The sequence below is a fragment of the Protopterus annectens genome, chromosome 2.part0 (genome assembly GCF_019279795.1).
Source record: "Protopterus annectens isolate FY-2018-M chromosome 2.part0, PAN1.0, whole genome shotgun sequence".
In the NCBI taxonomy this organism is placed as follows: domain Eukaryota; kingdom Metazoa; phylum Chordata; order Ceratodontiformes; family Protopteridae; genus Protopterus; species Protopterus annectens.
In genome coordinates this window covers 116,981,651-117,007,397 of record NC_056728.1, presented here as the reverse complement: position 1 = coordinate 117,007,397, position 25,747 = coordinate 116,981,651, and the positions used below count along the sequence as shown (strand labels likewise).

Below are 25,747 nucleotides of genomic sequence, written 5' to 3'. Positions count from 1 at the left end.
CACCCACTCAAAGGGAGGCAGCAGCTTTGGAGATAAGAAAGCTGCTAGACTAAAGAGCAGTCCAGCCAGTGCCCCCAGACCAGTCCAGATAAGGCATCTATTCCAGGTTCTTTTTGGTGCCAAAAAAGACGGGGGACTTAAGGCCGATTCTTGACCTATCCTTGATGAACCTGTCTGTTGCCAAGGAAACGTTCCGGATGGTCACTCTACAATCCAGCCTGTCCTTTTTGCAGGAAGAAGACAGGATGTGCTCAATAGACCTCAAGGATGTGTGTACTACCATATTCGGATGGACAGGCGATCCAGGAGGTTCCTCTGCTTTCGGCTAGGAGCCAGTTATTACCAGTTCAGGGTCCTACCCTTAGGTCTTACCACAGCCCCCAGGGTTTTTACCAAGGTCATGGCAGTTGTAGCGGCCCACCTGAGGCTTCAGGGCATTCAGGTTTTCCGTACCTGGACGACTGTCTTCTCACTGCCTCCACCAGACATCAACTTGTACTAGCCAGGGATTTCTTCCTCTAGTTGTCTGCCCAGCTGGGGATCAAGTTAAATTTCAAGAAGTCTTCCCTCCAACCTGTCCAAATTCTAGTTTTCATAGGAACGAGAATAGACTCTCTTCAGGCCAGGATATTTTTGACTCCAGACAGACTTCACAGCCTGGCTCTGCATGTATTGGCACTCCTTCAATCCCCTGCACCACCAGCAGAGTTAGTCCTGAGAGCCCTAGGGTCCATGGCAGCAGCTATAAACCTCATTCCTTGTGCTCGTCTGCATATGAGAGTTTTACAGTGGATGTTACAGGTTCAGTGGTCTCTACTACATCAGTCTCTAGACTTTCCGATCTCTATGAGCAGTGTGTGCAAGAAGTCTCTCACTTGGTGGCTTCAATCCCAGGAATTACGAGAAGAACGCCCTTTTGTTGCACCTCCGCCCCAAGCCACGGTGACTACGGACGCCTCCTGCTTAGGGTGGGGGGGGGGAACAGCTCGGGCAAGCCTGTCCAAGGCATGTGGACTCTGAGCAAGACCGTTCTGCATATAAATGTTCTAGAGAGTGGTCCTTTTAGCGTTATAGGCACTTCATGCCTCTCTTCCTCTGCGAACTATTGCTATCCAGTCAGACAACATGTCAGTGGTCTGGTACTTCAGAAAACCGGGGGGGGAGCCAGGTCTTATCTACTTTGTCGAGAGGCCATGAGAGTATAGGAATGGGCGATCTCCACCAACCATTTTCTGATAGCAACGCACATTCCAGTTCGTTCCAACATCTTGGCAGACAAATTGAGCAGGACTATCCTTTCGCCTTACGAATGGTCTCTGAACCCTTGTGTAGCGGACCAGATCTTCCTTACGTGGGGTCAGTCTTGCTGTGATCTCTTCGCATCGCCATCCAATGCGAAGTGCAGTGAGTTTTTCGCTCTAATTCCCCCGATGGGGGACTCCCCCTGGAGACACTCTTGTCCATGCTTGGCCACCTGGTCTTCTTTATGCATATCCCCCACTTCCTCTCATGAAAAAGTTTTTACAGAAAGCTCGTCGGTTGGGGAGCATTGTTATCTTCATAGCACCATTCTGGCCTTGTCAAGTTTAGTTCTCTTGCCTGTGGTCTCATCTCCTAGTACCACCCTGGATCTTGGATCCCATTCCAGATCTTATTCATCATCCCTTGGGAATTTCTCCCCGAATCTGGACAGCCTCAAGCTCACAGCTTGGTTACTCCAGTTCCATTAGTTGTTAGGACTCCTAGTATCTCTTCCCCTGTTAAATTCATCCTGATAGCGGCACATGTCCTCTACCAGGAAAGTTTACAGTAGTAAGTGGAAACAATGTTCTTCGTGTTTCACTGTTGCAGTCATTACATTTGATTGATCCTGCTGGCAGTTTGCCCTCAGTCGGCCTGAATTCCAAAGTCTTGGGTCCTGCGTCGGCTGTCTTCAGGTCGTCAGGGGTATAAAAGAAGCAGCCAGCGCCATTTTCTTTAGTCTTTCTTGCCGCGCGGTGCCCGAAGCAGAAGCAGTTTGCAAGTGCCGGTCGGCCTACTCCTGAGAATTTCAAGTTCAAATTTCAGATCCGAAGTCTTCTATAAAGCTAAGTACCCCATTAGGGAAACTTTTTTCTTGCTCCAGAACCGGTCATAAAAAGTTAGTTGTATTTCTTGTGGAGAACATATACCTCATAAGGACTTTGATTCTTACTGTATTCCTTGCCTAGGCCTTGATCATAACTTTCTGGGTTGTCGGTTTTGTGCTAGATTTAACCAATGCACTATTAAGCATCAGTATGATTTTGCTTTAAACTACTTTGGACGCAGGTTTAATTATCCAGAAATGTCATCTGAAAGCCATCCGACTACCAGAGTTCACAAAAAAATGCAAAGAAAAAGAAAGACAGCCGAGGCCCAAAACCGACGACGAAGCTTCTTCTAAGCCAGTCTCCGGTTTGCCGGTTCTCAGTGAGGCGCTTTCGCAGCCCCTGACTACTGCTACTTTAGAGTCCCAGGCCGCTATCGACTCCCACGTGGAGTCTGCCATGCCGCTGGAAACTCAAGGTACTGGAGCCTCAGACGCTAATCCTTCAGATGGATCCGGAGCCGCTGAGCAGGCACCGGCTTCTGAGGGTGTTTTCAGACCCAAACATCTATACATTAAACCGACTTCAAAGGCAAAGACTAAAGCACCTTCAAAGGCAAAGAAGCAAACTCAAGAGCCACGTGGACAGGCCTCCATGCCCAAAAAAACAGATGCTCAAAATGGCCGAAGACTTGATTACCTTAATCAGGGGTTCCCATCCCCCTCCTGATAAGCGGCCTAGGCAAGAGACTGACTTTGAATCTTCAGATCAGGTTTCCATTTCTTCTGATTCCTCTTCTGATCAGGAATATTCTTTTCCCCCCTATGAGGATTCTGATGCTGAAGACTCCATACCTTCAGCTTCTCCTCCTGAGGACTATTCTTTTGGGGAAACCTTGCATACCATGAGGGAGCATTTCCACTGGGAAAACCAAGATTTTTCAGAATCTAAACAGAGGCTCAGGGATTTCCTGTTACTACCTCAGCAGAAGCCACTAGCCATCCCTCCTGTGTTAGACATTGTAGATGATGTGTTTTCGGTGTCTAGCCTTACCCCTGACTTCTTGCCCCCAGCTCCTGTTAAGCCTGACAGATATTACAGGGTTCCTGACTCACATAAATTCCTTTTTAAAAACCCTGTTGCAGACCCAGAAACTATTTCTCAGGGTCCCAAGGGAGTTGAGGCTTCTGCTGCAAAAAACCCTACCCCTTCTGACAGGGATTCTAGGTCACTGGATAGATGGGGAAAAAAGGTTTACACATCTGCTACCTTGGCTATAAGGGCCTTAAACTGTCAGGTTCATATGCTTAAATATCAGCAACATGGCATGGCATTGCTTAAACAGAAAATGTTAAACTCGGAATGTGCAGAAAGCGAGGAAATGCAGGATATATTGCATGCAGCTGAACAAGTTGGAAAGCATACTTTGCAATGTGGTTTTGATTCTTTAGAGGCCTCTTGCAGGGCCAAAGTTACAAGATCAGAAGGCATGCTTGGTTAAAGGAACAAAATCTGCCTGATCATGTTAAAGTTAAATTATTAGATGCATCTTTACAGCATGATACTTTGTTTGGTGTTAAGGCAGAAGTGTTAACGAAAATGGAGGACAAGGCTAAATCTATGCAAACTGTCAAAGATTTCTTACAAGTACAGCCGCCTAGGTTTAGTAGACATTGGCCAACAAAGAATTGGTCCTTTCCTGTGTCACAGACCTCAAAAGGGCAGACCCAGACGCCCTAGAGGCAGATCCCAGGTGCAAGGTTCATACAGGTCAAAGCAATGGGGTGCTTCTACCTCCAAAAGTGGAGAAGACAAATCACAACCTTACAGGAAACAGTCCCAATGACTTCCCCCTGCCTGCACCAAGCACTTATTTCCTGGCAGCACCCTTAGGGGGGAAATTAGCACTTTTTTCTCAATATTGGCACATTATAACCCAGGACAAGTGGGTTCTAAATATCGTGTCACAAGGCTACAAATTCCATTTCCATACCCTGCCAAAGGCAAACGGCTGGCCAGATCTGCTAAAAAATCAATGGGCAGAGGCACAAAAACAAGTCTCATCCCTCATGGACATGAGGGCCATTCAACAAGTGCCAGAACAAGAGCGGGGACAAGGATTTTACTCAAGGCTGTTCTTGGTACCCAGAAAGGACAAGGCCTGGAGGCCAGTAGTGGGACCTATCGATTCTGAACACATTCCTGGATATACCAAAATTCAAAATGTAGACTTTGCAGCAGCTTCTGCCCATGCTGGGCAAGAACGCTTGGCTTGTAACTTTAGACCTAAAAGAGGCATACCTGCATGTCCCAATCAGACAAATATGCAGAAAACCACCACAAATCACCAACCAACCAAAAACTGGAACTGGAACCTCTTCCAAAATTGGTTTAAAAAATACACAATGACATCACTACTGGACTTCATCAGATGCTGAAACAAAACAACAGTTCCTAGTTACCCTTTTATATATTATTTAAAATCAATCAACCAATCTATTACAAGCCTTCATTACATACTAATTAGTTACTAAATAGTGTCCTGATACAAACTACGAAATCTAATAACTTAGGTGGTGATGCTCTTTATGCTAATTCCATTGGAAAACTATGGAATACCCTTCCCAATAACCTAAGACTAACTACCTCTCTCAGCCAGTTCAAAAGTAACCTTAAATTATTCCTAAAAGCTCACTGGCTTTGTCCTTGTACTAAACCGAACTAGTCCTAAACATCCCGATCCATGCAATTAATATGTTTATAAGATCTCTAGTTCCTCTCGACTGCCTTCACCTCAAAATTCACTAGGATGTATGGATAAAAATTTAAATCCTCAATATTGTCTAGTTCATCTCTATTTCTTTTACCTACATATCACATGAATAGCTATGTCTTAAATTGAAGTCTCTTCCTACCATGTTACCAATAATTTGTTATTTAACCATGTTATCATGTAATCATTTGTATGTAACTTAAAGTCTTGTTTTGACTGTGTGGACATGTATCCAGTTGAACTTGTTTGAATATTTAAATAAATATATTATAATAGATAGATAAATACATATATATATAAGATATAAGTTCTTCCAAGGGACCCCTCTTATTACCAATTATTTGGTCCAACACAAAGAATTTAAATTCTAGAATGTCTAAAATGGCATTGGTTTCTTTTTCTTTTTACATCGTATATATGTTTCGTATATTCTTCTTTTTAAGTGACTTCCGTCTCTTCCCTACATAGAAAGATGGGCATGCAAATATACCAACCCCTTGATTCACAGTTGTAATATGCTTACTTTTTAACCATCTTTTCTAACCCGAAAATTCTTAAAATCTCTCCCATTCCCTAATAACCCTCGAGAAACATTTTGTGTAACAAATCACATTAAAGAATTTGTCATCTTTACTGGTCATCCTCGACCCTCTTACAAATTGCCTAGACACTAGTTTGGAAAGTTTTATTTTCCAAAGTTATTTCCATGTCTAGGTATGCAATACTAGTCTTGGAATAATTATAAGTAAATTTCAAATCCATATATTTAATAAATTCTTCTAGAATATCAATACCCCTGTCCAAAATATTATAATGTCGCCGAGGAGCCTCTTATATAGTGTCCAATACTTTCGTATTTAGACCCCAATATGTGTTTGCTTTCCCAGTTTGATAGAACCAAGTTCGCAGGTAGGTGCACAGGCACACCCATAGCTACCCCTTGTAGCTGTCTAAAATATTCACCATTGAATAGAAAAAATTGTTTTTCAATACTAGGTCCATCAATCCTGTGCACTTTACCTTTTCTCCATTGGTAAGTTGGTAGTCTGCAAATATTTCTTCCTCAAACATCATATTACCTTCTTCATAACCAAATAGGTCCACTATGTCTATAGTCACGAAAATTAATTCCTCATGATGCATTTTTCAAAATGGTCAGTAAATCCCATGAATCCCTCAGGATTGTCCCTTGGTGATCCAAATATGTTTGGTTTTAACATCCACATATTTTGCTAAAGTTGTTTCGACCCCACCGGCTGAAACAATAGGTCTCAGGGTGGGTCCAAGCTGTTTTATGGATTTTCGGTATATATAATACAACCGGTATTTTGGGTTTGGTTTTACAATCAATAAGTTCCTCATTCATCATGTCTTCCAGGATATTATCTATTCTGTAATAGGCCATATTAATCTCATTCCTGGATACCACACTGTATTTCTTTTCATTTCTTAATATTTCATTCATTTTACCTTCGTATAATATCACATCCATCACAATAATTAATTTATTTTCATTGATAATATTTCTATTTCTTCTCATTTAATACCAGGTTACTAAAATTATAAATAGCAAACCCTCCCAGGGTAAATTTATTCCCTTCTTCCTCAATATTACTTGCCATTGTATCCTCTATCACATGATGAGTGGATGTGTCTTCTAATGGGTGGGGGATGTCTTTTTTCCTGCCATTCTTCACTTCCTGGCCTTTCTAATGGGGGAAATTCTAAATCATATTCATTTCCCACCCATTCCTCATTTTCACCATAATTTTTATACTTTTCCCATGTTTTGTTGTGTTTGTTGTTGTTATTATATGGTTTATAATACTCATACTGATATCTATAACCCGTTGGTTTAGGGTAGCTCATTTCATTATTGTATTCCTGGATGTCCCTCCTCAGTTTGTCCATTTTTCTATTCACTAAAGGTTTACATTTATCATCTATTTCATCCTTAATTTTAAAATATTCCTGTCTCTCTTCCTTGATTTGAAACATCAAATCATCTTTAATGTGTTTATCTAATATTTCTATCTGCATTTGAAGGCTTTCTAAGTTCCTGTTGTTTTCCCTTATTATTAACTTAATATCTAACCCACATTTATTAAACACTAGTAATAAGTCCTTATGAAATTCTGACCCTATCTGCACATTATTGGGATATTTCCATGTTCTAACATTCATTGAGATATCCGTTTTCAATCATAATACTTTTATACTTGTGCATAAGTTTATACAAATTACTCAGTTTTTTACTGTAAGAATCATTATAGTCATTAGAATTATTTTCGTTCTGTTTGGGAACATTAGAACTGACCAATCTTTCATGTCCAGTGTTTTTCAGAATTAACTGTCTTTGACACGGCTGTTTGTCAAAACTTTGACCTGGAATCTCCCATTGTCCACAAATATTGCTGGTGTGTCTGCAGGATTGCTTCTCTCGTGGCGTGCACACCGCTTACTTGTCCCTCTGCTTCCTTCCTGATCAAAGTCTCTCCTTCCTTCCATTTCCATGGCAAAAGAACTGAACCAAATCCACAGTAAAACACAGCGTTTTCGTCATTACTGGACTTCATCAGATGCTGAAACAAAACAACAGTTCCTAGTTACCCTTTTATATATTATTTTAAATCAATCAACCAATCTATTACAAGCCTTCATTACATACTAATTAGTTACTCATTTATTATTCATAAAAATAAATAATTCTAAAAAACACACAATTGTTTTATTAAATAATCCTAAAACCTTTTTTAAAAAATCCTTTTAACTTGTTTGAATATTTAAATAAATATATTATAAAATTGCTTTTTAAAAAATGAATAGGAAAAAATAGATAGATAAGAAATACATATATATATTCCTTCATTGTAAACCTATATATTCTATGCAACAAATATGCAGAAGATACCTCAGATTCAAGGCTGGCTCAATGCATTTTCAATTCTCTGCACTGCCCTTTGGCTTATCTATTGCGCCCAGGGTCTTTACAGAGTGCCTGGCACCGGTAATTGCATTCTGCAGACTAAGGAATACAAATATATCCTTCCTTGGACGACTGTCTCATTCAAGCAGAGAACAAGGACATCCTTCTACAGCATCTGACGTTTGGGAAAAAACTTCTAACATGCCTGGGGTACACAGTCAACGAAAAGAAATCAAAACTAGTACCCTCTCAAGAGATAATATTCCTGGGTGCAAGCTTAATACAACTGCCCAGATGGCTTATCTCACGCCAGACAAACAAAGGTAATTGACTACCTATTTCAAAATGTTTAGCAACAAAGGCCCAGTTATCTGCAAGAAAAATTCTGCAGGCTTTGGGCTTCACGGCATCCTGCGTCCTACTCATTCCATATGCAAGACTGCATATGAGGAAACTTCAGTGGTACCTCAAAAGTGTTTGGACTCAACATTGCCACAGCCTGGAAACTATAATTGCTCTCATTCCCTGCCTGCAACAGGAGTTTCGATGGTGGGCAAAGGCTTGTCACCAAAACAAGGGACAGCCATTCACATTACCCCCACCCAGGCAGACACCAACAACGGGTGCATCAGATTATGCCTGGGGGGCCCACATGGCAGGAAGATGCAGTCAAGGAACATGGACCTCATACCAAATGCATCTAGTATCAATCAAAAAGAGATGCTAGCTGTTCAAAATGCCCTGACAGCCTTCAAGGACCTACTTCATCCAGGACAACTACTGATAAAGACAGACAACACCACGGTCATGTGGTATATAAACAAGCAGGGGGAAAACATTCTTACCCCATTTGCAGACTATCCATGACTTTGTGGACACAGCATTGACTTACCAAGTACATCTGCAGGCACAATTCCTGCCAGGAAGGAAAAATACTTTGGCAGACTAAGCAGAAACCTCATGGATCCCCACGAGTGGTAGCTGGATCCACAAGTCTTCAGCATGATAAGGAAATGAGGATGCCCGGACATAGATCTATTTGCCTCCCCTCACAACTAAAGAGATTCTGCACAAGGATATATCAGACAAGCATGGAAAGTGTGGACGCCCTATCCTTCAGCTGGAAAAATCTATCAGTATATGCCTTTCCCCCTCTGCCTCTCCTCCCCAAGGTACCTCCTAAAGGTCTCAGACAGGAGAAGTAAAAAATGATACTGATTGAACCAGACTGGCCCCGCCAGCACTGGTACCCAATATTAAGGAGCTTGTCTCAATGCCCAGCTTGAACCTTACCTCAAGTACTACATCTACTGTCCCAGCAAAACAATCAGATCCTGCACAGCCAACTCAGGACTTTAAACCTGGCAGCATGGCGGATAAATAGTCATACAAAACACACCTCTCGGCAAAGCTGTGATGGATGTGATTTTGGAAGCCAGAAGGCCTAGCACTAGAAAATCTTATGCTGGAAAATGGAAGAGATTCTGTGCTTGGAACCAGGCACAAGGAACAGATACAGCTGTGCCACATATTCCTCAGATTTTACAATACTTAACTGAGAAAGGCCTATCTTTCTCATCTATTAAAATTCATGCCTCTGCCATTTTGGCTCATTACAATGCAGAGCCACCAATCTTTTCTCATCCCTTATTAAAACAGTACCTCAGAGGAGCCAAAAATTTAAGGCCTCCAAGGAGATCGCCAATACCTGCATGGGACCTCAACTATGTCTTGGAAAAACTCACCCTGCCTCCTTTTGTGCCAGCTGCTACTGCTGATATAAAGTTTTTATCTTGGAAAACAGCTCTGCTCCTAGCAATAACTTATGCAAGATGAGTTTCAGAGCTACAGGCACTCATGGCTGTGGAAACTTTTATCATTTTTTATCTGGACAGTCTCCCTGAGGACAAACCCAACATTTATGCCTAAAGTGGTGTCCAGTGTGGCTCTTAACCAAACCATTCATCTGCCAAATTGTTATCCAAATCCACAGAACAAGGGGGAAAGAATTCTGCATTCTTTGGACGTACACAGGCAGCTTAGAGTCTACTTGGACAGAACTAAAGTTTTCAGAAAGAGCAATTACTAGTGGCATATGCTGCAGGATCAGAAGGAAAGGCTATCTCAAAGCAGACTATTTCAAAGTGGATAGGTCACTGTATTCGTTTCTGCTACTTATACCATGGCAAGTCAGTGCCTAAGGGCATTAGGCCACATTCCACCAGAGCTGCAGCCACTTCAGCAGCCTTTCTCAGGGGAGTACCAACCAAGGACATTTTAGAGGCAGCTACTTGGAGTTCAGTGCACACCTTTACAAAGCACTATCATCTGCCACTCTACTCTAAATCCAGGGCAGACTTTGCCACTGCAGTTCTGCAGGGTCTCATAGCCGCTCCTAATGCTGTTTAGCTCCAGCCTCCCAACCATAGCTTTGGGAATCTACCCAAATATAATGACTGCAGCAGTGAAACACGAAGAACATAGCACAGTTGTGTACATTTACCATAAATGTAGATGTTCGAGTGTATTCACTGTTGCAGTCCAGGTTACCCACCCGCCACCCCCCCCTTTTCTTCTGATGGAACCTCTTTCCTTGTCTGATTTAAACAACCTATGTGGCGTATTTGCTTGTGGATGAAGGTAAAGTTTATATTGCTGCATGTAACTTTATATATACATATACATTTTGGCTACCCTTTTAGGGGGCACCTGTCATCTGGGGCAAGAAAAACTAAAGAAAATGGCGTTGGCTGCTTCCTTTGTACCCCTGACAACCTGACGTCAGGGAAGGGGTGACGACAGCCGATGCAGGACCCAAGACTTTGGAATTCAGGCCGACTGAGGGCAACCTGCCAACAGGATTACCCAAATGTAATGACTGCAACTGTGAATACACTCTAACATCTACATTTACGGTAAGTGTACACAACTGTACTTTTTACCATTTGGGCTTCGGCTAAAAATCTGGATCCTTTTACCGCTCCGGTTCCAGTGGTGGTAGACGTTTTGTCTCATATTTTCCAGTAAGGGGCTAGCTCTTCCAGTGAAAGAACAGCTGGCGGCTATTTCCCATTTTCATGTTGGGGAAAATGCAGGCTCCCTGGCTGCTGCCAGAATTTGCAAGACCTTTTTGAAAGGTACTTTTCTTCTGAGACCTCCTATTAAGAATCCTTCTCCACCGTGGGATCTGACTTTGGTTGCGCCCCCATTCGAACCTGCAGCATCATTTGACTTAAAATTCTTATCATGGAAAATGGTCTTTCTGGTGGCTATTACTTCAGCCAGGAGAGTGTTGGAACTTCAAGCCCTGTGTATGAAACTGCCTTACCTAGTGTTTCACAAGGGTAGAGTATCTCTCAGGACTAACCCGTCCTTTCTGCCTAAAGTTGCTTCAGAGTCAAATTCAGTCGATTCATTTGCCTGTATTCTTCCCTAATTTTCAAAATAAAGGGGAATGTAAACTTCATTTACTTGATGTGCACAAGCAGTTATGTTTTTATTTGCATAGGTCCAGACCTTTCCGTAAATCTGATCAGCTTTTTGTTTCCTTTGCTAAACCATTTTTGGGAAAACCAGCATCAAAAGTGACTATTGCTAAATGGATTTCGCTTTGTATTTTGCAAGCTTATAGAGAACTGAATTACCAGCCCCAGAAGGGGGTGCATGCTCACTCTACCCGTTCTATGGCTATTTCAGCTGGTGTAGAGTTTTCTTGGGCAATATCTGTTCGGCTGCTACCTGGGCTTCCTCTCACACCTTCATTACTCATGATAAACTAGATTTGGTGTCTGGAGGAAGGGCTTCCTTTGGCTCTGCAATATCCTTCCTTAAGGGCCTCCCAAGATTCGGGTAGCTGGGGGGACTCTGTCCCACAGGTTGATCAAATGAAGTTAACTACTTCAGATAAAGAAGTTATGTACTCACCATAACATTCCATCTGAGTAGTTACTTCATTTGTCAGCAACCTTCCCTCCCTCCTTCCCCCTGACCTTGCTGGTTATTTGTCTTTTTGGGCTCGATGTCCTGTATGTGTCAAGCTCAATGTATGAGTTTGGGTCAGGTTCTTTTTGGCTTAGGTTGTTGGGTGTCATATTCTTAGGTGGCAAACTCGATCTGATGATTGGAAGGAGGTTGCCGGGTAGTATGGGTAAGGGGAAGGAGCTTGGAGCTCGGATCTTTAGCTTGGTAAGCTGCCGGCTCGGATCCGTATCTGATCCAGAACACAGGTTGCTGACAAATGAAGTCTTAACTACTCAGATGGACCGTTATGGTGAGTACATAACTTTTTTTTTTTTTTTTTATGCACTGATTTTTGTCCACAATGTATCCTGTTGCATCATTTTATTTATAGCTGTAGGTATGCCATTGGACTCAGAATGGTGTCATGTTCAAGTTCATTTAATCTTTTTGATAAACTGAAATTGTGTTGTGGTAATGTAGTTTTATTACATGGCATGTGATTCAAATTATCTGTTCCAAGTTTAAGTGCAGTTTCACTCTTTGAGCTTAGTTTAGTATATAAAATTCACTTAGTCATGGAAAGATTTCCATTATAAACTTTCATTACTTTCACGTTATAATAAGTGAGAAAAGCTTAAAATACACTTGAAATGATAAAAACTTCAGCTATAATATATAAAAGATGATTGCCACATTTTAATTTTAATTTGGGGATTCTGTATTTCTTGTAAATATGTTCAGATGCTCTTTCTGGGCTTTTTTTTTTTTTTTTTTTTTTAGAGGTAGGTATGTTCTCTGCTTGATAATTGTTTGCCATGCCATATGTACTCTATGAAGCTCTTTTATATGCAGTGCCAATTTCAATAGCAGTGGAGTTCTAACATCCCAATTGTTTCATAGAAATTCCAATAGGAGGAGTACCACTACATGGGATGTCCGTCAGAGATCTAGGTGGAGTGGTTTTGTCAATCCTGAAATCTCCAGAAGAGTACATTGGAAAGGACATTGGGCTAAGCACAGATCACCTAACAATAGCGGAGTATGCTGCCATCATGTCCAAACATACTGGAAAGACAATCAAACCCTCAAAGGTTGGTGAGATCTTATTAGTTAAAAGATTATAAAGAAAATAAGTAAGTATATGTTGGTTAAGTATTCCTTTAACAGTCAAACATTGAAGATCTGCTTTTATGGTCCTTTGGCTGGATTCATTCTTTACGCCAATCAGAATCCTGCAGTATATTTTGGAATATCCCACATTTGAAGATTCATACTCATGTTGTGATGTCATACGTCAACTACTAAAGTAGGCTTAACCCAACGCCCACCTTTTCTTTCTTTATAACATGCCCAGTTCAGATCATGACCTCTGACTGTTTATCTAGTAATGTTCCCAAATTAATTGCCTATTGCCTAGATGCAAGCTGACCAAGTGTCCCCATGGCGTAAGATTACCAGCAAAGATCTCCGTTGTCCTTGCCTATAGTGTCTTGGGAAGGAGTATGAGGTCAAACATTTCTTTTGCCCATGTACCAGAAGTTCAGTTCTTCTGCTTAACAACTCATAATGAAAAAATTTCTCACCTACATTTTTGGCTGAGAGCTTCTGCTCTGGAGACTGTTTAAGGCTCCTCTTTACAACCATAGACCTTAGTTAAAGCATCACCACATGAACTTCAGCTCAGAAGGGAGGTTGCAGCCTAGCTGTTATGGAGGTAAGTTCTTTGCTGCAATGGCCTTCCAAACCCTTCGTGTGTTGATCCTATCCTTGGAATGGGAGCACTCAGGACCAGTCAGTATTCTGCAGAAGACTAACCATTTGAGTTGTTTTCTTGCCTGTAGCTGTGGCTCAACTCTTAAGTTATTCAGATGAAACTTGAGACAGAGCAGATTGATTTAGAGAGAGAGAGAGTTCTATTTGAGGTTATGTTCAAAGGTCAGAGGTAACAGAAGCTGGGAACTGCCTAAGGGTTTCTCCCTAGCCCATCAAGAATGGCTGGCCCCATCAGAGGAGGATCACTGTGACTCGCAATTAAAGACCTAGACATTGAGCAGATGTTTGATGTTTGGTAGGAGCTTAAGTCTCAGGATTGCACCCTTAGGGAATATGGCCTGATGCCAAAGTTGAGCCTGGTACACCCCCTTGCATTTGTCTCACATTTTCAAGTTCCAATTGCCTCAAGTGGCTTAGGCAGTGGAAAACTTCAGAGATGTATCTTGTCGTGGGCTCATGGAAATTCTCGTTTAGACCTGACTGAGGGTTTCTCTGGTGGGATAAATTTTTCAATGGACTGAGTTTGTGTCCAGAACCACAGGTTAAGACATGTGCTTCCACATTATTACATGGCATGGCTAAGACCCTCCTTCCAGAAGAAGAAATCAAATAGTAACCTGGATGCCCATTTTAAGGGTAATGTGCTCTTCAGCCAGGTCATCCAGAATCTGATTTGTTACCTTAGAAATAAACAGGACATCTGTATAGAATCTTTATCATTCTCTTTTTGTCTACCACCTTTTTCTAAGCCAAGCCTACCCCAAAAGAGGAAGAAGCCTTCATGTCACCTGAGAATTGGGGATTTCAGGCATCAGATGGTTTTGCTTCGTCTTGTGCTTAGTCTTCCAAGAGGATAAGTATACCTACCCCTCCTTAGCAGTCTTGAATCAGGTTAAGGGATTGCCCTGGCTTGGTGAACTATCACAGAGGGCTAGTAGGTTTGAAACATGGTCAACCATGGTTGATTTCAGGAATGTAAATATGCTGACAGCTTTTTTCAATGTACAAAATAAGCTTTTTGGGTGGCTTCACCCCTTGTTAATTATCTCCAGGGTCCTGCAATAACTGCGTAATAGTGTACTTTGCAGTGCATTTTAGTTCCTTTTTTTGGTGCTGAAGAATTTTGAAATGAGAACATTCAAAAAATGCATTTTCAGAAATAGCATATTTTGAAATTATTAACCAGCGCATCATGCATCACCCCTCTTCAGCATGTCCTGTAACTTGTAGAGCCCTCTCGTAGAAAGATCTCTGTTACCAGTTTGCCCCATCTTGGGGGGCATTTATTTAGTCCAGCACAGACTATACTGCTCAGGGGATCTTTAGAGGCTGTTCATCATTCAGAACAGGGGTGGGGGTTTACTGCTGCTGCTTTCATTTATTGAAGGTGTCAGTCTATTTATGTCCCAATTTTGGTCCTCTGAGATTTCACCCAATGAATATGGTCCATCTGGCTCCAGATGGTGACTCTGCAGGATCATGAGCTTCTGCTGTTTTAGAACCTTTGAATGGTGTTGCTGAATATAATAGATGTATTTTCACACATTCTTGTTTAGGATCCTCTCGGGTTCCACCAGTTTGCTGTATGGGGACATCACTTCCTGTACAAGGTATTCTCGTTTGTGTTTTCTTTGGCATCTCAAAGTATTTAGCAAGACATGGGCAGTAGTTGAGAAAGATTTTCAAATGAAAGACCCCTATGTGTTCCTATACCTGATAAGCTTTCTTCTGGCAGCCACATCCAAGGACTTCCTGAAAGAGTCACGTGGTTGCACTTTTGGGATGACCATAAATTGGGATAAGTTCTCTCTCTTTCCTTCTCAGAGGATAGTTTTCACAAGCACAGAGCTGAGCACTCTATTGCCAGCCATTCTTGCCCCAAGAAAGTACCTAAGAAGTAATGCCACTGACTTCCTAAGTGAGGACAGAGCGCAGCGTTATTGCCTTGAACCCTACTCTATCTTTTGAGCATGGCTTTTGCAGTTTTCATGTCACTGTTTGCATCTTAGAAAATGAGTGTTTAAGTGGACTGTAAGATATCAGAGGCTGCCAGACTATTGTGTGTCACAGAGCTTTTCCTGGTGCCATACCCCTGTCTCTTGGCCGGAGTGGTGAGCAATTCTCACAAGCTTCTTGTTGGAGCCTTCCTTTCTGAAACTGAAACTGTCACAAGTTATGGTAATGGATTCTCTGCTGACAAGGTGAGGAGCCTACTTTAGATCCCACTTAACGAGTTGAGAGTTGAGCTCCCCAACCACCTAGAGATGAGGGTCGCTGTATTTGCTAGGTGAAACTTTGAGATGACTTCTTGGACTTCTTATCAGACACTCCATCTTGTGCCTAAGCAAACAAAAGGGCTTAAAGCTGTACACCTCTGCAGGGAAGAGATTTCCATCTGATAAGGGTTCACAGGCAGAGACAGTATTCTGTTAGCATTTCACTTACTTGGGAATGAGAGTTAGCTGGTATAATCTGAGCCACTCTTCTTTCCCAGAGCTGAGGATTTAGTGGTGCTGGATGAACTAAGTCTTCCAGAAAGGGAGCACTTTGGAGATCTATTTGTTACTCAGCATACTGAGATCCTCACCCTTTTCTTATTAATACAGCACAGAAAGAAAGTGGTAGCAGTGGATACAGTCTCTATCCCACGGCATAAAGTATTCTTGTACAGCTCTCCATTGTACCTGCTGATTCCATATGTGATGTCCGCTGTCTGGGCCAGTAATCAATGAGACTGAGTCATCACCACTGGCAAAATAGATACACACACTATTTCCAGATGCCCCTATCTGCATCAAGTACAGTTTCCCTTAAGAGCAGGGTCTATGTCATATTAATCGAACTTCGAAAATTTCGAACACCATATGTTCAAACTTGGAAGTTCAAAATATGACATCAAAACCTCAGAACCGCAAATTTTTGCCCAGGAAAAAAAATTTGCTGTTCTGAAAAACACGCACACAACACAAGCACACCAAAAACCTAATAAACCTACACTACACCTTACATACATAACTATCTATGCACGAACCTTGACCCCAACCCTAAGGTCCGTCACTATCGCACACTTACCTGACCCGCACCCTAACCCTAAAGTCTGTCACTTTCGCACACTTACCTTACCTGCACCCTAACCCCAACATCCGTCACACTCGCACACTTACCTTAACCCAATCCGTGACTTTCGCACCACAGTAGAGAAAATGTCGAAGCCGCGGAAACAGCCAATCGAATTCTTTCCCTGGGAAAGAATTCAAATTTCCGCGGCAACGACATTTCTATTTTTTGAACTTCCCCATACGAACTTATCAGTATGATATAAGACATAGTACAAGTGTGTGTATTATACAAAAAGTAAAAAAAAAAATGAACATACAAATTATTAGATTTTAACTAATCAGAACAATCCTAGCAAAAGAACTTCTAGTATTCGACATTCAAAATGGTCAATTAAATGACATAGACCCTAAGAGCGCACAGGGAACACACTCATTCCAGGGGCTGGTTTCTCTCTGTCTCTCTCCAGATCCCCAATAAGACTCCCCACTGGCACAGCTGTAGAGTTGAGTCCTCAGCCGAGTGTCCAAGCCAAGTCCTCCACTCTGTGAATCCACTGATTCAAGTCCCTACTTCAAGCAGCTGACACACACAACCTAGGAGAGGCTGGCACAGATTTACTAGCTATGCCCCCTCTGCCCAGACTATAGTGTAGTTACTGCCACCAGACACTCCTTAGCCAGCTACTCTGTGGCTGTTAAAATGGTACCCAATTATATTGAGTGAAATTAATATTGATAGAAATGATAGTGTTTGGCCAGTGCAGTAAGACTTCCAGGAGTGACCACAGAGTCACTAAATAGATATGAGTACTCTCAAAGGTTAAACTGTTCTCTAAAGGACCAAACACAATGAAAATTTTAAATATATTTAATAATAAAAGAACATGAAAATACAGAATATCTTTTTACAATAAACAATTTTAAAATTACAGGAAATATTAAAATAACACAAACTCTCCCCACACAACCTCAAAAAAAAAAAAAAAATACCAAAAATGTATATCCAGAATGAAGGCAACCAGAAAGTTAATAAACCTTATGTTTATTATTCACTAAAACTAACTACACAATTAACAAATTTTTTTTTTTTGTTTTTCATCTACATACACCAGAGTAGTATAAATATAAAATAAGTTAACCTATAAATTAAGTGCATCATTAATTATCAAATCAAAGAAAACGAATGGGAATGTATTAAAATGAATGCAAACAACATGGTTTGCCTAAAAACATTAAAAAAAACATTAAAATGTTGCGTATATTAAAATAAATAATATTTCTTTTAATCTTTAATAAATAAATAATTAATTAATCTGAAATATTTATATAGTGTTGTATATTTAATTGTAAAGTCATCAATTTGAAAACAGTATTTTGTATTATATTAATTATTTTAGGTAGTTCTAGGATATGTTAAACTGCCATACTCTGGCCTTAAGTGGTATCTCTCAAATCTCATGCCTAGTACTGGGGTTCAGTAGTACTGGGGGTTAGGAAATGTGGTCGTTTAAACCAGTTTATCTGGGTTTGCTTAATCTAATTTGCCACCATAACTTAATATATACTCTTCCTCTTGCTAATCCTCGCTTGTTTTTGTTTTTTTAACCTGCTCTTACACAAATTCAAATTTTTTTTTTTTTCACAAACTTTGGTTATGTTTATATAGCGTTGGTCTCTTTAGTTCAAAATATCATAGATGTGTTCATATATTCTCATCTCTAAAAATTATCCTCAAACATTCTTTATGTGATTTTATGAGAAATAGTCAATGATGTCTATAATTATAAAAATCAAGTTGTGTTGTTTACTAGATCAGAGAGTTATAAATCAACAGATCCCAAGAATCTTCTTTTAGTATAGTTTTTTGTTTTTCCATATATTTGTTTTGTATTGCTATATTTTATTAATGGTAAAGTTTATCTCAATGATTCTCTATATTTGCGGGATTCTTTTTATTTTTGTGGATTTAGATGGGCTTTGGGCGTTTTGGTTTGTGTAACTTAAAAAAAAAAGTCCTCCTATCCATATTTCCTTCCATATCATCATCATATAGGCCAAGCTCTATATATATTGTAACGCACGTTCATTATTGCGGAGTGAACTACTGTATATCCTGCTGCTATCTCTAAGTATGCAGTTCATTTACCCTCATGTTTTATTTGTCCATAATCTCACACCCTCCTCCCTTATCAGGTTTTTGTTTCCCCACATCTGTTAAAAAGAAATTAGTAAGAGTTTCTTGAGAGCGGCGTGTTGTTTCAAAAAAATAGTTACGGCTGGGTAAAAAGATTCATTTTAACTTTAACCCATTGCCTTCCAAATCGGGCACTGTGCTTCCTTTTTCCTTCTTTAGGCTTACTGGGTACTTCTCGTTCCTTCCAGTACAGACCTCGCCTCATCACGTTGCTTATCGGATGAAGAGATTCACACAGATGCAGAAAAAACAGTGCTTAACTATCCTCACTATATTTTTCTGACTGATCTAAAGAATTACTATTACCTGGTCACTTACTAGAGCAAGGCAAGATGGAGTAATTGAGGGGTCCTTCCTTGTCAGGTTTCAAAAACAGAGTGCCATGAGACTTCTGACCCATCTACTATTAAACATTATTTTTGTCCTAGATTACAGAATAACATCACATACATCGGATCATCTGACTTCTGCTTCCCATGCTACTCCCATTGCTAAAAACTGCCAGGATTTAGCATGTGTGTCTAATACACACATGTAGAGTTTTTCTCAGATCTGTTGCAAACAATTTCAAACTTCTACCCTCCCAGAGAAACAATTCGCTCACTGCAAAGACAATACAGAAAGCTTCCAAGTATAGACTTTGTCTCTTTCTGCATTTAGAACTATAAGCTACAATCTTTATGGCCTAAGCCACGTAATTTTAATTTCAAACTATTTTTCAAAGTTAGCTGCAGCTGGAATGTGTTTAACCCCTTCTCTTCCAGTATCCTTTGTTACAATATATAGATTTCAGCGGGGTCTACATTATGTCAGCGAAACAGCATTACAGTGAATGCTGTTTTGCCTTCACATATAGAATGAAATCTTAAAAGAGTGAAACCCCAGTTCATCGATTCCCCCCCCCATGGAAAAAAATTGGTGAACTAGCAAAACACAACATACCACTAAAAACATTACATAGTGGGGGGCTTTGCCCCTCCGACTAAATATACCAGCTCCGAGATCACACTACAGTGGGGTAAAGGACAATGTCATGGCTCAGGCCAAGCAATTTCTTTCCCTGGGAAAGAAATCGCTGACCTGAGCTTTCACTCTTTTTCCGATTTCATTCTATATGCGTCAGCGAAATGGCATTTGCTGTAATGCCATTTTTCTGACATAATATAGACCCCATTTCAACAGTTACAATAATGCATGTATATTTTTTCCTCTGTCCAGCAGGACACACTGTTGATACATTTTTAACACAAGTAATTTTCCAAATACATTTTCAACAGAAGCATCTGTACAAATTATTTTGATATACAAATGACATATAATTCTTTACAAAATTCCAGCTAGCTGTGCTGGCATATGTTACACATCCACTGCCCTACTTCTCCTGGCATAACTGACAATACCTCGCATTGTCACATCTCTTCCCCCCTTTGAAGACTCCAGCTAGTTTTTCAAGTGACTCGTGAGAAATGTTGCTTGAGAGGACTGAGCATGTCTCAGAATACATTAACCCATACCCTGTCTTGAGAACCCATCTGCATTGGCATTGCGGACACCACTACAATGCTGCACTGTCACATCATATGCCTGCAAATCTAGGCTCCAACTTAGTAACTTGACATTTTGCTGGCTTGATGTAGCCATAGATCCTCCTCAGAGTCTTTTTACTGCAAATACTTAGGACCACAGCCTCCCTATCATAGTAAGGTTTCATCATGTTAACATGGTACAATTTCTGCCCCTGCCAGGCAGTTCTACCATGTAGTTAACATCACTGACCTTCCTTACCACTTTGAAAGGTCCCTCCCAAGCTGCCTGCAACTTATTGTGTCTGACAGGAGCGAGAACCATAACCTGCTGTCCCCCAACATACTCTCGGGCTCGAGCTTTCCTGTCATAACAGATGTTTTTCCTGCTGTTAGGCGCCTGACAGTTTCTCCTGAGCCAAGCCCATGAGCTCCCTAAGCCTTATCCTGAGGTTTAGGACATATGCCACAACAGACAACTTGTGGGATTCACACTCACCCTCCCACTCATCGTGAATCAGATCTAAAGGCCTCCTTGCCCTATGCCTATACAGCAACTCAAATGGTGAAAAACCTGTGGATTCCTGGGGTACCTGTTTGTATGCGAACAGCAGATGGGGAAAATACTTATCCCACTCTCTCTTAAACTGATCTGCAAATACCTGTAGCATGGTCTTTAGTGTAGAGTTTAACCTCTCCACAAGGCTGGTAGTCTGGGGATGGTAGGGGGGTGGCCTTTAGGTGCTTCACCCCACACCGCTTCCACAGACAAGCCAGCAGGTCTGACATGAAATTGGCACCTCTGTCAGTCAGCATTTCCCCTTGGGGAAACTTACCCTGCTGAAAATCTCTAAGAAAGCATTTGCCGCCTTTTCTGCCTCGATAGAACACAGAGCCACCGCCTCAGGGTATCTAGTAGTATAATCTACTACCATTAGGATATACTTCTTCCGTGTGGAACTTGGGGTACTCAGAGGCCCCACAATATCCATAGCTACCTTCTGAAATGGCTCCTCAGGCGGAGGCATCAAAGGAGCTCTGACCTTGTCTCCTGCCTTGCTTACTTTGTGACACTGCTCACAGGTCCTACAGTGCCCTGTTACATCCCTTGCAGTATCAAACCAGTAAAAGTTCTGCATCTCTTGGTATGCTTTATGGCCATATGAGTTGCAAAAGGAATGTCATGGGCTATGGCTAGAAGTGTCAGAAGGTAGGCTGTTGGCACTACTAACTGCTGTATTACCTCACTCTCTAGCTCTCCCTTAGGAGACCACTCTCTCTAGAGTAACCCTTTGTTCGAGTATACAGACACCCCTTTTCCTTGAGAATCAGGTGCCTCCCTAGCTACCTCCCTCAAGCCTCTTAGTGTAAGGTCTGAGAACTGAGTCTGTCTCAACTCTGTCTTTGTAACTCTTCCAAGCTGCCCTTCCACAGGATGTCTGGTATCCTCCTTACATGGGTACTACCACTCACCTCTGCCCTTGCAGTCGCTCTGTCCAAGGAAACATCAGTGCCTAGCAGCAGCTGTGGCGCACTGTCAGGCTCACTGCTACAGTGTAGCTCCCTCTCTGAAATAGCTACCTCACCAGCCCTGTCTGCAAGTTACTGCAGGCACACAAGGTACTGCATTATCAAAATTATTCCCTGTCAAGACATCTGCAGGGATATTCTCAAACACACCTACTTGCTTGCTTTTTTCCACCCTCCCAGTAAAGGTGAACCCTGGCCAAAGGCATTTGGAATGGGGTCCCTCATAAAGCTTTGACTGGATTGGACTGCCCAAGCAAGTATTGCTCTTCTTTAACCACTGCAGGCTTCACAATGGTTATGTCAGGGGCTGTGTCTCCTTACTGGCCTGTTTTCCATCCACTAAGATCAGATGTAAACTCTGGTGATAGTTTGGCATCCCTGTTGTCTCCAGACAACTTGCTACTTACATACTGTTATTCCTACTTGCTGGCTCTCCCACCTTTTATTCCCTACCTTGCTTTCATGGACATCTATATGATACATGGCCCACTGGTTTCATTTAAAACATTTAACCCTTGATCCTGGCCATGTACCTGAACTAGTGACATCCCCTGTTACTGATGGACTCTGTTGGGGTGGTTTAGGCTACCCACCATGAGTTCCGTTATATCCATGTACAACACTGGGTATCCCCTTCTTGTGCAGTGATGCCCTGCATGCTAAGTAGAGATCCCCATTTTTCCCCAGCTCATCTGCAGAGTTGCACTCTGCTTGCCAACCAGATTCTCATGACCTCAGGCAAAGTGCTAAGGGCTTGTTCCCTCACAAAGGTCTGCCAGCCCTTCAGAAGTGGTGACCTGACACCTACTCGCCTAACTATGAAAATAAGTGCTTAACTCAGCAATATAATCACACACACTGTCATTTCCCTTGCGGCTGTGCTCACAAAACTTTTTTTTCTGTAAGCTTTAGGTGTTAACTTATAGCATTCTAGCAAACAATGTTTGAAATTATAATTTAAACAATCAGTATCAAACAATTTTTAAACAGCAGTTACAGCTCCACCATGGAGTAAGGGGGTCAGAAGCCATACCCAGACCCCTTGGTTAACTTTATACTTTTACATAGCCTTTCAAATATATGAATAAATCTATCAAAATTATCAACCTCTGTAAACTGTGGAAGAAATGTACTGACCTTTATTGCTGCTGCAGTTCAGTTATTCCCTTCCCCATTACCTCCATGACCCTAGCAAAGAGTCAGTATCTCCCTGTCATGTTGACACAGTTTCTCATTTTTTGGCCTCCAAATACCACAGTCTCTCTGCTGATTCTAACTCCATATGTTTTGCCTCCAGTTCAAGTCTCTCTAACTCCAGACGGATTTTTAAGTCATCTGAGGAAAAGGTGAACTGTCCTGTTTCTGAGGGCAGCAAATTCTCATCACCAGACTGGTTATTCTTCTGGTTGCTGATCTGAGCTGTGACTGAGGTTGAAATTATTTCCTCTTTAGTCAGGTTGGCATGCACCAGTCCTTTGGCTTTGCACACCTTGGCTAACTGGTTCTTTGTCAGCTTGCCATAATTCTCTGCTGTCATCTTTGCCTGCTTTCCCTGACTAAACTAAACTAACAAAAAAATAAGTAAAACTGTTGTGAAATGAATCTCTGTTTACCTTGCGGCTGCTGAGAGGACACACCTTTAGTGACAACTGCCTACAGGCTACAGAAGTTCAATTAATATCCATGCCACTGCTCACCAGTATGTGACGTCCTCTCTCTGTGCCAGTAATCAAAAAACCTGAATCCTTGCCACTGACACCGGAGAGGGACATTCACATGGAACAAAAATAAATACACACAGTGTCTCCAGATGCAGCTCTCTGCATCAAGCACAATTTCCTGTAAGAGTACACAAGGAACACACTCAGTCCAGGGGCCTGGTTTCTCTCTGTCTCTCCAGATTCCCAATAAGACTCCACACTGGAATGGATGTAGAGTTGAGTCCTCAGCCGAGTGTCAAAGCCAAGTCCTCCCACTCACTCTGTGGAACCAATGCTTCATGTCCTTGCTCCAAGCAGCTAACGCACACACTCTGAGATTTGATTTTCACACACAGACATACACACACACCTCTGGGAAAGGCTGGCACAGATTTACTTGCTATACCCCCTCTACCCAGACTATAGGGTAGTTACTGCTACCAGACTCTCCGTAGCCAGCTACTCTATGGTCCTTACACGGGTACCCAATTATATTGAGTGAAATTAATATTAATACAAATTATAGTGTTCGGCCAATGTAGTAAGACTTCCAGGAGTGGCCACAGAGTCACCAAATAGGTATGAGTACTCTCAAAGTTTAAACTATTCTCTAGACCAGACACAATGAAACTTTTAAATATATTTAGTAATAAAATAACATAAAAATACAGAATATCTTTTTACAGTAAACACCAGAGTTTCATTCACAGGAAACATTAAAATAGCACAGATGAATAGATTCACACACATACAGAAAAACAGTGCTTAACTAACCTTGGTATATTTTCTTGACTGATCTAAAGAATTACTATTCCCTGGTCACTTACTAGAACAAGGCAAGATGAAGTAGTTGAGGGGTCCTTCCTTGTCAGGTTCCAAAAAGTGCCATGAGAACTTCAGTCTCTAGGATTAAGCATTATTTTTGTCCTAGATTACAGAATGACATCACATACATCGGGTCCTCTGACTTCTGGTTCCCATGCTACTCCCATTGCTATAAACTGCCAGGATTTAGCACGTGTGTCAGTAATGCACACACAGTTTTCCTCAGATCTGCTGCAGCATCTGGAAGTCCTAAAACAATTTTGAACATCTAGCCTTCCAAAGTAGCAATTAGTTGACTGCAAAGACAATATGGAAATTTTCCAAGTGCAGACTGTTTTTCTCTGGCTACATTGAGAACTGTAAGATACAGTCTTTATGGCCTAAGCCAGGTAATTTAATTTCAGATTATTTTTTTCAAAGTTAGCTGCAGCTGGACAATGTTTAACCCCTTCACTTCCAGTATACTGTGTTACAATATATGTATTTCAACCGATACAATAATATAGATATATTTTTTCCTCTGTCCAGCAGGACACACTGTTGATATATTTTTAATCACAAGCAACTTTGCAAATACATTTTCAGCACAAGCATCTATACAAATCAGTTTGATATGCAAATTAGATATAATTATTTACAAAATTCCAACTAGCTCTGCTGGCATATGTTACACATACACTGTCCTACTTTTCCTGGCATAGCCGGCACTACCTCACATCATCACACCATACTTCATGTAAAGTTCAGGGACAAAATAATAAAGCTCATTTTTGTTGTTTTATGGCGTTTGGAAAGGGGATGACTTCAGGCATTCAGGCCCTGGTGATCCAGGAAAGTATTTTGGTTTTAGTGAAAGATTGTCCCATGTGATTTTGTAGGCAGCTGAATCAGTTTCAAGGCCTGACTTCTGCTGTAGACCACATGAACCCTCAAGGTCTTCTGGATGGAATTGAGGCTGATAGCCCTTGCACTTAGGGATACGTCTACAAGTGAAAATGATGCTTAGTCTGGATAGAACAGCACGCTTTAAAACCTGCCCACTCCCCCGGAATCATTCCACATGCAATAGATCCTGACATATCTCTAGCACCTCTCCAGTTTAGACTTCAATTACTCCATATCCAGGATTCATATCAGCTATGTTTGACAATCATGACCTAGTGTAGAGCAAACCTGTAATCCTACAAGCAGGTGCTGGTCAAGAGATTCCTTTTTATGATGTAAAAGACTTAATCAGCCTAACCTTTTGTGTTTGTCATAAGGCAAGCTAAGTCATCGATGTGAGAGTATCATGCCATCCTGTCATGAATACGATTGTCATAATTTTTCTGTATTTTAAATAAGAAACCATAGTCTATATACCTAGTTAATTCAAGGTTGTGTTTCTGTAAGCCAAACATGCATATAATTTGTCA

At 41.2% G+C, this 25,747-nt stretch overlaps 1 protein-coding gene across 1 annotated transcript in view; it reads left to right on the top strand.

The window, feature by feature from the left end:
- The window catches only part of LOC122792988 (nmrA-like family domain-containing protein 1), a gene marked incomplete in the record, with an annotated part of 438,251 nt that overhangs the window by 348,416 nt on the left and 64,088 nt on the right, over positions 1-25,747 (top strand). Inside the window, 1 exon segment of the mRNA XM_044060607.1 lies at positions 12,629-12,819. Coding sequence (XP_043916542.1) covers positions 12,629-12,819 — 191 coding nt within the window.